Here is a 14,155-nt window from a genome sequence, read left to right on the forward strand (position 1 = left end):
TGTATATGTATACGTATATTTGTAGGGACAGTTTTGCCTTACAGCACCTTGCATGAATGCCTGCACCATGACTGGTAGTGTATTCATAACCATTTCATGTAATACTTTTCTGTGAGGGAGCTTAGAGGTGCACATCTGGTTCCTTTCACCATCACTGTGACTAATTCTGACTCAGTAAGTTTCTATAAAACAAAGTGTTTCACACCGAACCACTCTGACTGATTTTGTTGACATGTCAACCATTTAATAATGCAGACGTTTTGAGAAATCATAGGAGTTCCCCTTTAAGTGTCACAGTTAGGCTTTTGTGAAAGTATATGGTGGGGAAAATGTGACAAAGCAAAAGAGGTTTTGTAGCAGAGGTGTGTAGTAACTTGTTGCATTTATTCCTTTACATGCACTTAAAGGGAAATCCCACCAATCTTTCAACATTTCTGATTAGTTCCGTGTCTGAGATGTAAACAAAAGTGGTTTGATTTGCACCGTTCTGGAGCAGCTTCGTAATAAGATGATTCTTGAATGACGGTGAAGCGAGCACTGAACAAGCTATCAGTTAAGGTGATGTTAATACTAAGATGCTTTTGGAAAAAGTGTAATGGATTTGTACTTTGCTGAATATTTTTAAATGATAATACTTGTACTCCTTCTCATGTGTTTGTGAGGAAAGTAATGTACTTCTTACTCAGTTACATTTTAATCACATTCACAGTCACAATTTTCTAATTTTTAAGCTTGCCTTTATTTTTTTGCTCCTGCTTAACTGTTTTTGCCATTACTCACACTTCTCACATTGGGGCTTTATTGTTTTAGGTTAGACAAAGAAATGCATTAAAAAAGAGAAGAATGGAGGCTTATAAAACTTCTCTTAATAGGTCCTGGATTTACTAAGAAGTTCCTTACTCTTCTTTAAGTTTCTGACTTGCTACTTTTGTACTTCTATTCAGGTTGTTTCAGGGCATTTCTACTTTTATTTAAGTTATTAATTCACTAAAGTGACAGTATTTTGCTTTGAGTTCAGGCTAATCTGACCTCCTCTTTTTTGAGGTTTTGTTTTGTCCACTTTACATATGTTTTATCGTGTTTGTCAACTCGACTTGGTGTGATGAGTGTTTAAAAGTGTTTTTGTCAGTTGTCGCTGTTTTTACAGACAGAATAAGAGGGTGTTACTGCGTAGTGCAACATTGTGGTGCTGTCAGCTAATGCATGCACACTTTATACCATGGAAGTGGCCTGTGATGCACTGGTGGTCATTAACAGGGCCAAAATCCTAAATTTGCTTTTTATTTTTTTGTGGCCCTGATGATATCAGTGTGGTTTTATGTACCAAAATCACAATTTATTTTTACATTATCATGTTCTAACCTTGTTTTATCCCTTAAAGCCTTTACACATTTATTTGGATGTCAGCAAGTACACCTGATGTCTTATGCACAAAGTTTTATTTTTCCAAAGGGCAAAAGGTCAACGCTGTTTTATTCGCCCTCTGTTTGATTTTTGCTGATTTTCACTGTTGACAGGACCAGTCACAGTAGTCTTTGGTGTTGGATTAGCTGTCTCCCATCAACTACACTGTTAGAAATTAAGGTCCTGTGCAGGTACATTTTTCATTTAACAAGGTACAAACAATGTAAATGTACTGCAAAATGTACAGCAGTGGTTTTAAGGTCCAATTGTGTATCTTAAATATGTTTTTCCAGGTAAAAAGTACATATTTATACCTTTTTCATAACCTAATGTTTTAAAACAGAGCAATAAAGGCCTGGACATGAAACGGGGTGCGTGTTGTCAATAAAATTTGGAACATATAATTTTAATGTATAATAGTTCAATTATTTTCCCCGACTAAAAGTACTAAGATGTACCCTTGAGGGTACCAGTAACAAGAGGGGTACTGCCCCAGTGACAGTCATAACTTTTTTTTCTGAGAGTGTAAGAACGTTCTGACAAATGTGTAGCTTTCACTAATTGGTTTTCAGTTTCTAATCCGAAAATGGAATGCAATGAATGTTTCATAATGAATCGAGGAAATTAAACCGTTTCTGCGACATCTGAGCTTCAGCTCCTGAAGTAGTCGTGGAAACTCCTTTGCTGATATGTAAATGCTCTAATTGGCTGCCCTGTCCAAGCATCCTGCTTCTCATCTCGGAGCGTTCATGCACCATCATTTGTTTGCGATCTAAGAAAATATATGCTGACAGTAAGATGTCACGTTTAGGAGATTAGTACATATAAAAGGCTCTTAATAAGCTTTTACTCTGGAATTAAAGCGTTGTTTGGTTTGTTTTAAAAAGATAGTGTAACTAATAGTCTGTTCTTAATGGCCCAAAAATGACATGATGGTGCACAACTCTGTCAAAAACAACAATCACCCAATTACGCTGGTGTCCCCTTTGTTTAGCCATGTAAAATGTAATTAGAGTGTCATGCACAAACAAGAATGCAAAAGTCTACATAAACAGCTTAAAATGCAGCCTTTAGTCATCGTGAAGAAATTGTAACTGAGAATTCAGAGCTCTTGAGAGCTTGGGAGTAATCATCAACTGCACTTTTCCCACTTACCAGTTCAGACTTTGTAAAGAGCATAGCATTATAAATTCAGTGGAAATGGGTGTGGTAAACTGTATCTTGGTATATGCAACAGTTTTGAGACCTCACACAAAACAGTAGATTCAAACTGGACTGTTTGTTCAGTATGTGGACTATGAAGACTGGATAGTGAAATGGTAAATGCTTACATGCAAAAAAAAAAAAACAAGGAAACGTGTTTTCTATGACATTAGCCCTTTAAGATCTACACGTACTTGCTGTTATTGTAGTGCACATTTGGAGCAAATGCCTATGACCAAGGCTTGGATGATTGATGCAAAAGTTGAGTGCATGTTTATGAGAATGCTTTCTAAATAGCATTGCATTGGTTTGTTTTGTCTGTGGGTGAGTGTGCTCATGCTGTCAGGTCCAGTTTGAATACTGATATGATTTCAATTTTTGTATATATATATATATATATATATATATATATATATATATATATATATATATATATATATGTATATGTATATATGTATGTGTGTGTGTGTGTGTGTGTGTGTGTGTGTGTGTGTGTGTGTGTGTGTATAATAGGGGTGAGGGGAAAAAATTCTTAAATGCAATCAATTTTCAAAATTTTAATTTATAAAATAATGTTGATGGAACGCAAAGGGCAGAACTTGTGGGTAAGTGCAGCGCCCGGACAGTCTGTGGTGGCACATAACAAAAACAAAAGTGAATGAGCAAGAAATCCGACAGGCTCCCTCTGCATTAAAGCCAGGTTAGGTCAGGAGTCACAACCCAAATGTGCCATTTTGAAGAGCCATTTTGTCCTTTCAACATAATTCAGACCACATTGGGATCCACAACATTTAATGCCCAGTATGTCTAGTGTGTGCTGATATCAGTATAGGCTAAAAAATTATGAATGAGAAAACAGACTTACTTTGCTCTGCTTTAAGCTTTAGCTCAGCTATAGCGGATTTCCTCACATCTCTGCCAGAAAACTCTTCCTCAGAAGTAGAGCAGCTTACTGTAAAATGTCTCTCATTGTTCGGCTGATTTACGTGGCTGAAGTCACGTTTTATTCTCCAGCTTCTTGTTTGAATTTTTCCGTTCCACCTTAAATTCTGACTGAGCCGCTGAATGTAAATGTGGCAAGGTGTAACGGGAAATTCAAAAGAGAAGCAACTTCTGCTTCACACCTTTTTAGTGATTAACAGTCTCTTGTTGCAGATCTGACGTTCCAGGAAACCAACTAAGGTGCTTATAAATGCGAATAAGTCTCCAAATGTTCGTTTTAGCTAAATCTCTCTCTGTCTTTTCGTAGCTACTAGCCAGGAGAGACTGTGTTGCTAAGTGACCTGCAGTCTCGTTGTATGTACAGGATGGCTGTAACGTGCTGCATGGACATTCATTATCACTGGATCTTATTTCACTGTTACAGCTAATTTTATTGCAGATGAGTGGCAGCAGTGTGTCTAATGTGCTCCAAACAAAAGCAGTAAAGCAGTGAATGAGAGTCTTCCTGTTCACTTACCACATCATTTCAATTTCATTTCTTAATGAAAGATATTGGAATTAAATTCATTATAGATCATTACAAATACTTTGCTTTAAAAGTACTCGTCGTCACACAGTGAGAAAAAGAGATTCTGTATAGAAAAAAAGACCAGTGCATCAAGATGCAGCAATAATTGTTTTATAATTGCATTGCAGCCCTCTGAATCGTAATCAAATCTTGAGGTGCCAAGAGATTCCCACCCCTTATATTTACACTGCTCAAAAAAATAAAGGGAACACTTAAACAACACAATATAACTCCAAGTAAATCAAACTTCTGTGAAATCAAACTGTCCACTTAGGAAGCAACGCTGGTTGACAATCAATTTCACAGCTGTTGTGCAAATGGAATAGACAACAGGTGGAAATCATTGGCAATTAGCAAGACACACTCAATAAAGGAGTGGTTCTGCAGGTGGGGACCACAGACCACTTCTCAGTACCTTTCTGCTTTCTGGACGATGTTTTGGTCACTTTTGAATGTTGGTGGTGCTTTCACACTCGTGGTAGCACGAGACGGACTCTACAACCCATACTAGTGGCTCAGGTAGTGCAGCTCATCCAGGATGGCACATCAATGCGAGCTGTGGCAAGAAGGTTTGCTGTGTCTGTCAGCGTAGTGTCCAGAGCCTGGACGCGCTACCAGGAGGCCAGTACACCAGGAGACGTGGAGGAGGCCATAGGAGGGCAACAACCCAGCAGCAGGACCGCTACCTCTGCCTTTGTGCAAGGAGGAACAGGAGGAGCACTGCCAGAGCCCTGCAAAATGACCTCCAGCAGGCCACAAATGTGCATGTGTCTGCATAAACGTTTAGAAACCGACTCCATGAGGATGGTATTTAGGCCCAACGTCCACAGATGGGGGTTGTGCTCACAGCCCAACACTGTGCAGGACGCTTGGCATTTGCCAGAGAACACCAGGATTGGCAAATTCGCCACTGGCACCCTGTGCTCTTCACAGATGAAAGCAGGTTCACACTGAGCACATGTGCCAGACGTGACAGGGTCTGGAGACGCTGTGGAGAGCAATCTGCTGCCTGCAACATCCTTCAGCATGATCGGTTTGGCAGTGGGTCAGTAGTGGTGTGGGGTGGCATTTCTTTGGAGGGCCGCACAGCCCTCCATGTGCTCACCAGAGGTAGCCTGACTGCCATTAGGTACCGAGATGAGATCCTCAGACCCCTTGTGAGACCATATGCTGGTGCGGTTGGCCCTGGGTTCCTCCTAATGCAGGACAATGCTAGACCTCATGTGGCTGTAGTGTGTCAGCAGTTCCTGCAAGATGAAGGCATTGAAGCTATGGACTGGCCCGCCCGTTCCCCAGACCTGAATCCGATTGAGCACATCTGGGAGATCATGTCTTGCTCCATCCACCAACGTCACGTTGCACCACAAACTGTCCAGGAGTTGGATGCTTTTTTTGAGCTGTGTGTGTGTGTGTGTGTGTGTGTGTGTGTGTGTGTGTGTGTGTGTGTGTGTATGTGTATATATATATATATATATATATATATATATATATATATATATATATATATATAAAATGTGTGTGTGTGTGTGTGTCTGTATATATATATATATATAAAATGTGTGTGTCAGGGGGTTTTCTTAATCTTTAAACAATAACATTTTGCTCTAGACTCTCCTGCGACACCGCTGCAGGATGCAAGTAAGCTTGTTTATGAGAGATGTAGCGATGGATGCATTTTTCATTTGAGTCAGAACTGCGATGATTGGTATCTTGGCTGTACTTGTTCTCAGTAGGTCAGGGATGCTTAACTCTGCCCTGCGCTGAGCTAAACCTTCCTACTGTTTAGTCCCAGCACCGAGTTAACATGTCTGATGCGTTTTTTTTCTACGAGTCGAAAATATACTCACAGTGTGCTAGTGGTGCATTACAAAAAATCTGGATTGACCATGAATATTCAAATTGCTGTCTTGACAGCACAGATGAATTGTGGCAGCCCTAATGTCCAGCTAGGCTGTGCTGGAAGGTTAGCATGATTTCACAAGATGTAGTTCTCCGAAAATGCTGTCAGATCATTCTTGGTGTGACCTCTCGGTAACAAGGTTTAAGAAGCTGTACTTTGGGGAGATGTGTGTAGTCATTCCTGACTATTTTCTACCTGACAGCTTCCATATAGAACTGACAGAGATGTCTGAAGGGTAACCTTGGAAACCATAATGTTGCTGTAATAAACAGAGCTACTTGCTTCGAAATGTGCTTTTCCCATCTTATGCCAAGATATGCTTTTCTGGGCGTCTTGTGGCTGTCATTACATCTTAAAGACCTCTAAACGACTGCAGGTTTCATTGTAAAGAAAGTATAAATAGTCCTGTTTAATTCAATTTAGTTAGTGTAGTTTATAATGTAAAATAAAAATTATGTAAAATAAAATGTTCAGTAATGTAGTTTTTTTTTTCAATTTACCCATCTCTACGATTCTGTACACGAATCACTCTGTAGCAGTCCTCACGTTCTGTCACATATAGTACAGCGCATTATGGATGAACCGTATTGATGTGGGTATAGCATTTTTACCTAATCCTATTTTGTATTGCGTAAGGCAACATGGAATAATCTACTAAGGCCACATTGTCACATCATCAAAATGCACAAAATTAGTGGAGAATTGGTGCGTTCCATTTAGTTCGGAAATCAGAGTTAGGAAAGACGTCACACTTCAGCTGAAATTCTTCGAGTAAAATGTTAAAAACTAAATGACACCTCCAAGAAAACCGTTGTGCCAGTTGATAAGTATGCACTACATAGCATTTGGTGAATTCGAACACGGCAGCAACATGTCCACAGTATAATGCTACAGGTTTATCTACTGTTGTTGTGTAGTGTAGGCGTCTTGAATTTTGAGTTCTGAGTTGTTAAGGCTCTCCTGTGTTTGAGTTGGAAATCTGACTTGTGGGGGCATTCCATTTGAAACTTGCATCTTGGAACTCAGAAATTTGGTCTTCCCAGTTCAAATGGAATACATTATATGATAAGCTGGCAAGCAAAAAATTGATGTGAGCAATATGTTGCAGGCTAAACTATGTTTGTAATTAAATGCTGTCCTGCAAGCTAAAAACTGTAGGTGCGTTTCACACATTGTATTCAAACACATATACAGCTAATAAAAGAGCGCACTGTATATGATGCTGTATATTTTAGTGGTCTTTTTATTTACTTCATCAGATTAGACATGTACACAGAGGATTCTGAGTGATAGAAGATTGTAAAAGACACTCCGGTATTGTTCTTGCAAAACCGTCAGAATGTAGGCTGCATTTTGCATTTGTATCTGTATAATCCTTGTGACTGCAACTACCTTGGATGATGTAGCATCTAGAAATGCAGCCTAGCTTTTGGAGTGCAGCTTATGGTTCTGTTCAAAATAGCCTTCTGTATGCTCATATAGTGATTGTGCTCAAATGAAGTAAGCATTATGCAGTTTGTGATCAACATAATTTTTTTTCCAGTATGCTAAAGGTACCTGCTCTGGCCAAGTTTTCCTGTATGCATGACATACTGTATCCCATAATAAATTTCAGGAGGATATAAACCTACGGCACGGTGGCGCGGTGGGTAGTGCTGTCACCTCACAGCGAGGAGGGCCTGGGTTCGATTCCCCAGCTGGGTGACCGGGGTCCTTTCTGTGTGGATTTTGCATGTTCTCCCCGTGTCTGCGTGGGTTTCCTCCGGGTTCTCCGGTTTCCTCCCACAGTCCAAAGACATGCAGTCAGGTCGATTGGACATGCTAAATTGCCCCTAGATGTGAGTGTGAGTGACTGTCTGCGTCTGTCTGTCTGCCCTGCAATGGACTGGCGACCTGTCCAGGGTGTATCCTGCCTTCCGCCCGATGACTTGGGATAGGCTCCAGCACCCCCTGCGACCCTGACGGAGAAGTGGCTTAGAAAATGGATGGATGGTTGGATGGATGGATGGATGGATGGATGGATATAAACCTATCATCCCCTGAAAGCATGGTTTCTCTTGACACTATCTCTGCACTGCTTAATGATTTTGCCACTTTTAGGAATAGATTTCTCCCTGCCACCCACTCCAGTTCTTGGTTCACCCCTGAACTAAGGATACTAAAGGCCATTGGTCGGCGTCTTGAGCGCCTTTATAAAAAAACTGGCCTTACTGTCCACTCTCTACTTTATAGTCAACACACCCACAAATATAGGGATGCCCTTAATACTGCTTGCTCCAACTACTACTCCTCCATCGTAAATAATGCTAAGTCTAGGCCAAAAACTCTCTTTCGAACTGTTAACAAACTTCTCCATCCTCCTGTATCAGCATGCCCCCATTCAGCTGAGCAATGTCAGGCTTTTCTACATTGTTTTTGACAAGAAAATTAATCAGATCTATAGCCTCTTTTCTTCTGCTTCTCAGTCATTCTCCTTTACAGATTCTCCTTCTTTGAACACAAAGCTAACTTGTTTCAAACCTGTTGACTCCTTTTCTGTCTCTGAGCTCGTCACTAAGTCTAAAGCTTCCTCCTGTCAGCTTTTACCCTGCCTCCACCCCTCTATTCAAGGCCTGTCCATTTGTAATCAACACCCCAATTGCTATAGTGATAAATTCATGTCTCTCTTCTGGTTCTGTTCCTACTGCCCTTAAACTGCTGCAGTTACTCCGATACTTAAGAAACCTGAATTGGACCCAACTTCTCTTTCTAATTACAGACCCATCTCACACCTTCCATTTTTAGCTGAAGTAATGGAAAGAGTGGTTACTTCCCAACTCCAGACATTTCTGAGTGATAATGCCCTCTATGAGCCATTTCAGTCTGGTTTCTGTACTCACCACAGCACTGAGACAGCTCTTCTGCAAGTTGTTAATGATCTTCTCCAGTCTGCTGATGGTGGATCTCTCAATATTCTCCTTCTCCTTGGCTTAAGTGCAGCATTTGATACTGTTAATCATGATCTTCTCATTTCTCGTCTTTTCTCTATTGGCATCACAGCCTTATAGTGGTTCAGGTCATATCTTACAGACAGACACCAGTTTATTACACTAGGCCCACAGAAGTCCTCCTCCTCTCCTGTTAGATGTGGTGTCCCACAGGGCTCAGTTCTTGGACCCCTACTTTTCTTAATTTACACTTCACCCCTTGGGCAGATTATTCGTAGCCATGGCCTAAACGTCCATTGTTATGCTGATGATATTCAGTTATATCTCAGTACACACACACCCTCAGATTCCCCTCCCAGTACACTAATTGATTGTATTTCTGATTTAAAGCTCTGGATGCATAATAACTTTCTCATGCTAAACACTGATAAAACTGAACTTGTCTTACTGGTTGGCCCTAAACATTTACTATCAAAATCGTCCCAATTTTTCTGTTAATATTAATGGCCTGCTCGTTAAGCCTGCACCTGTTGTTAGAAATCTTGGTGTCTTGCTCGACTCATCACTTAATTTTGATCTGCATATCAAGTTCCTCACTAAGACTGCATTCTTCCACTTATGTAACATTACTCGTCTCCGACCGTTCCTGACCGATAAAGATGCCAGAACTCTGGTTCATGCCTTCATTATGTCCTGTATTGACTACTGTAACTCCCTCTTTGTTGGTCCCCCGGTAAAGTCTATCCAAAAGCTACAGTACATTCAGAACTCTGCGGCTAGAGTTCTCACCCATACTAAGCATTCAGCTCATATCACCCCCATTCTCTTCCAGCTTCACTGGCTACCGATCCCGTCCCGTATAAAGTTTAAAATTTTACTACTCACTTTCAGAGCTTTGCCTAACCTTGCTCCCCCCTACCTCAGAGAACTGCTGACCTCTTACACTCCCTCTCGCTCCCTCAGGTCTTCTTCCATGCACCAGACTTTCCACTTTGGGAGGGAGGTCCTTCAGTGCCATGGCCCCCAAACTCTGGAATTCTCTTCCTCAATCCCTCAGGGACTGCTCTTCTCTTTCCTCTTTTAAAGCGGACTTAAAGACTTTTCTGTTTAATGCACATTTTTCTTCCTCCTCCTCTGTGTTTTTTTTGGTCCTGCCCATGCTATGTGAAGCGACCTTGGGTTTGTGAAAGGCGCTATATAAATGTAATTTATTATTATTATTATTATTATTATTATTATTATATAAACATGGACATGCCTTGTATACGGTACACAATGGTAACTGTATACTATATACAATATATCACTAGGAGGAGTAGCATGGAGTAGGGGTGGTAAAAATAATTAAATCTTAGATATGTCCCAATTCTGTCTTGAAAGATTCTCAGTTAGATTACTAAAACATCATCAGATATTTATATTAAACCTAATTTAAAGCGCTAACAAAGATTAGCATTATCATGGCAGTGTTATTTGGTTAGTCTTTTTATTAAGATTTTAATACATAAATTGTGATTAAACTATTTTGTTGTCTTTATGTGTTGTATTTATGTTTGTCGTGAAATAGGCCTATAGACTTAACAAGTGCACAGAGTTTGGCCTACGTTCAAATTAAACTAAGCTAACACTGTGTAATCGAATTGAATTGTGACCAATCCAAATAATTAAATTCGGGTGTTCCAATCACTTCCATGGCCACAGGTATATAAAACCAAGCACCTAGGCCTGCAGACTGCTTCTACAAACATTTATGAAAGAATGGGTCACTCTCAGGAGCTCAGTGAATTCCAGCGTGGTACCAGGATAGGATGCCAGCAGTGCAACAAGTCAAGATGTGAAATTTCTTCGCTGCTAAATATTCCACAGTCATCTGTCAGTGGTATTATAACAAAGTAGAAGCGATTGGGAATGACAGCATCTCAGCCGTGAAATACAGGGTCAGCAGATGCTGAGACGCATAGTGTGCAGAGGTCGCCAACTTTCTGCAGAGTCAATCACTGCAGACCTCCAAATTTCATGTGGCCTTCAGATGCGTAGAGAGCTTCATGGAATGTGTTTCCATGGCCGAGCAGCTGCATCCAAGACTTACATCACCAAGTGCAATGCAAAGTGTCAAATGCAGAGGTTTAAAGAGCCACCCCTGGACTCTAGAGCAGTGGAGATATGTTCTCTGGAGTGACGAATCGTGTTTCTCCGTCTGGCAATCCGATGGATGAGTCTGGGTTTGGTGGTTGCCAAGAGAATGGTAATTGTCTGACTGCTTTGTGCTGAGTGTAAAGTTTTGTGGAGGGGGGATTATTGTGTGGGGTTGTTTTTCAGGAGTTGGGCTCAGCCCCTTAATTCCAGTGAAAGGAACTCTTAGTGCTTCAGCAAACCAAGAGATTTTGGACAATTTCATGCTCCCAGCTTTGTGGGAACAGTTTGGGGATGGCCCCTTCCCATTCCAACATAACTGCGCACTAGTGCACAAAGTCAGGTCCATAAAGACATGGATGAGCGAGTTTGGTGTTGGAGGAACTTCACTGGCCTGCACAGAGTCCTGACTTCAACCCAGTAGAAGACCTTTGGGATGAATTAGAATGAGCCAGGCCTTCTTGTCCAATATCAGTGTCTGACCTCACAAATGCTCTTCTGGAAGAATGGTCAAAAATTCCCATAAACACACTCCTAAATCTTGTGGAAAGCCCTCCCAGAAGAGTTTAAGCTGTTATAGCTGCAAAGGGTGGGCCTGCATCATATTAAACCCTATGGATTAAAAATAGCATGTCACTCAAGTTCACATACGTGTGAAGGCAGACGACCAAATACTTTTGGAAATATAGTGTAACTTGACTCTGCTGCTGCTTGAGGTATGTTTAACCAATTTTAGAACCTCTTCTGAAATTCTGAATGCTTTTCTTCCACAGTACTGCAATCTTATTCCAATGGAGCACCTCCAAGGAGCATGGAAGACCCTAAGCAATGGGCTAGGAATGAAGGATTCTGTCTTTGAGAGCACTTGCGTCTCCCCAACGATGGTTCAGGGATTTCCCTACCAGCGTCGCTCCTCAGATGACAGCAAAATCCCAGACTCAAAAACAAGCAGCACCATTCGAGTGTACCTCCCCAACCAGCAGCGTACTGTTGTGAGTGAGAGGTTTGCCTGTGATGTACATTGTAGTAATATAACAAGACCATTTTGGGTTGTTGTTCCATTCATCATGGAATGTTCACAAAATGTTGAAAGAGGCAGCTGACATTTTTAAAATTATTTAAAATAAAAAAAAAGTTTAGGAAGAACCTTCTGTGTTCATATTTTCTGTTCTCATGAAGCATAAACAGTGGAGTCATTTTTAATCATATTTGACCTTTTAAAAACACCCTGTCCAGAAGTCCTTTCTGACAATTTGGTCACATTCTGCTATTCATGTACTGTAAGCAAAATTATTTTACAAGGCAGGTGTGGCTGTGAAAAGCCATAGAGAGTTAAAAATAAATTTGTTTGCCATTAATGTACAGGTGAATGTGCGGCCCGGTATGACTCTCCACAGTTGCCTTATCAAAGCCCTGAAGGTGCGAGGGCTTCAGCCTGAGTGTTGTGCTGTCTACAAGCTCCATCCGGGCCACCGAAGGTATAGTTGCTGTTGCTTATTTTGTTTGTTTTAAGTAGGGCTGTCACTGTTGATCAGTAAATATGGACTTTTTTTATACATACAGATTTGTAGTTCATCACTCATTTAATTCAGAAGATGAATTGTAATAAATGTACATATTGTTTGTACATATTGCAGCTATTGTTTATTCGTTTGTTACACAAATATACACTTGATGTATGCACTGATATTGTCCTGTTAAACCTCAACCCTGTGATGTTACTTGGATATTAAGTTTCTCATTTGTAGCATCTCTTTGAGAAGCTGTTGTGTTTTACTTGCTCTAAAATTGACAGTTTTCACTTTTGTAAACAAAGGACAGAATTGTGGGTTTGTTGTCTAACCACAGAACTGAGGTCAGTAGGGGTGATGCAAGTGTTTGTAGAAGTTTGTAGAAGAGACGGAAATGAAACAGCACAGTTGTTGGAGTTTAAAATAGTCAACATTTAAAATCAACATGGTAATAAATGATATTACAGATCTTAAGTGAGCAGTGCTCTGCTTGTTTACTTGAGCATTTTTGGTTTGATACATGTATTTTTTGTGGTGTTAAAGCAGAATGTGCTTCATATTAGAGCTGATTTTTCTGACCAGTATTGCAATTGTGGTTTAAGTGTAATTATGTTCTGTAAACTAAGCTTAAGGCCTTTTGCTATGAACACAAGCATATTTGTTTAGGCTTGAGGCTAGAATACTGAATGTAGTCTGCCAGTCAGTTTATGAGTTCTGCATTATTAGGTTAAATTTTCTCGCTTAAAACTCAAAGCTTTGACTAATAATTTAAAATAGCAACACTCATGGTTTAAAAAAAATGTACTTCTTCAAATTACAATTTCAATATAAAGATGATAACTCAGTCAGCTCTACTTCACTTTAATAAACTGGTTATTGCTTTTCCTTTGTTGTATTTTTTTCCTTATCACTAATTTCTTATTTATTCTTGCAGTAAAAAGTCTCGAATGGATTGGAACACAGACTCTACCTCGCTCATTGGGGAGGAACTGCTGGTCGAGGTTTTAGACCATGTGCCTTTGACCACGCACAATTTTGTGAGTGCTGCAGAATACAGGAACATGTACGTAATTTTTGACTGTAAATTTTGTTCTTGGTCCTAAATATGCTCTCCCTGTTCATGTTTTAGGTTCGGAAAACATTTCTGAAGTTGGCTTTCTGTGACATATGCCAGAAGTTCCTTCTGAATGGCTTTCGTTGTCAGACATGTGGATATAAATTCCACGAGCACTGCAGCACAAAAGTTCCTACGATGTGTGTGGACTGGAGTAACATCAGGCAACTCCTGTGAGGCTCTGAATATTTGTTTTGTCATTTTACACAAAGAATGGCCATATACTAACAGTCAAGAGTTGATTGTATTGTTCAGAATATTGTGGTGAGGACTGGTTGATACACATCTGACGTCTAGTGTAAAAAAAAAAAAAAATTCCTAGAATGCTAATCGTGAATTATGTAAGATAAACCAAAAGTTGCAAACCTCTCAAGCACCAAAACTAGATTTCAAGAATAGTAAAAACTACAGGACTGAGCCACCAGAGTTTGGTTTAATGTGTTATGCACAGAT

General features: G+C 40.2%; 1 protein-coding gene across 2 annotated transcripts in view; it reads left to right on the forward strand.

Moving 5' to 3' along the window:
* raf1a (Raf-1 proto-oncogene, serine/threonine kinase a) overlaps positions 1 to 14,155 on the forward strand; it is a 28,963-nt gene that overhangs the window by 1,063 nt on the left and 13,745 nt on the right. For both annotated transcript variants that reach the window (XM_017698270.2, XM_017698272.2), the window contains exons 2-5: positions 11,851 to 12,069; positions 12,443 to 12,555; positions 13,523 to 13,625; positions 13,718 to 13,875. In XM_017698270.2, the coding sequence (XP_017553759.1) occupies positions 11,869 to 12,069; positions 12,443 to 12,555; positions 13,523 to 13,625; positions 13,718 to 13,875 (575 nt within the window). In that variant the 5' untranslated portion in view covers positions 11,851 to 11,868. The remainder of the gene's footprint in view (positions 1 to 11,850; positions 12,070 to 12,442; positions 12,556 to 13,522; positions 13,626 to 13,717; positions 13,876 to 14,155) is intronic.

This window comes from Pygocentrus nattereri, chromosome 9, assembly GCF_015220715.1.
Source record: "Pygocentrus nattereri isolate fPygNat1 chromosome 9, fPygNat1.pri, whole genome shotgun sequence".
Taxonomy (NCBI): domain Eukaryota; kingdom Metazoa; phylum Chordata; class Actinopteri; order Characiformes; family Serrasalmidae; genus Pygocentrus; species Pygocentrus nattereri.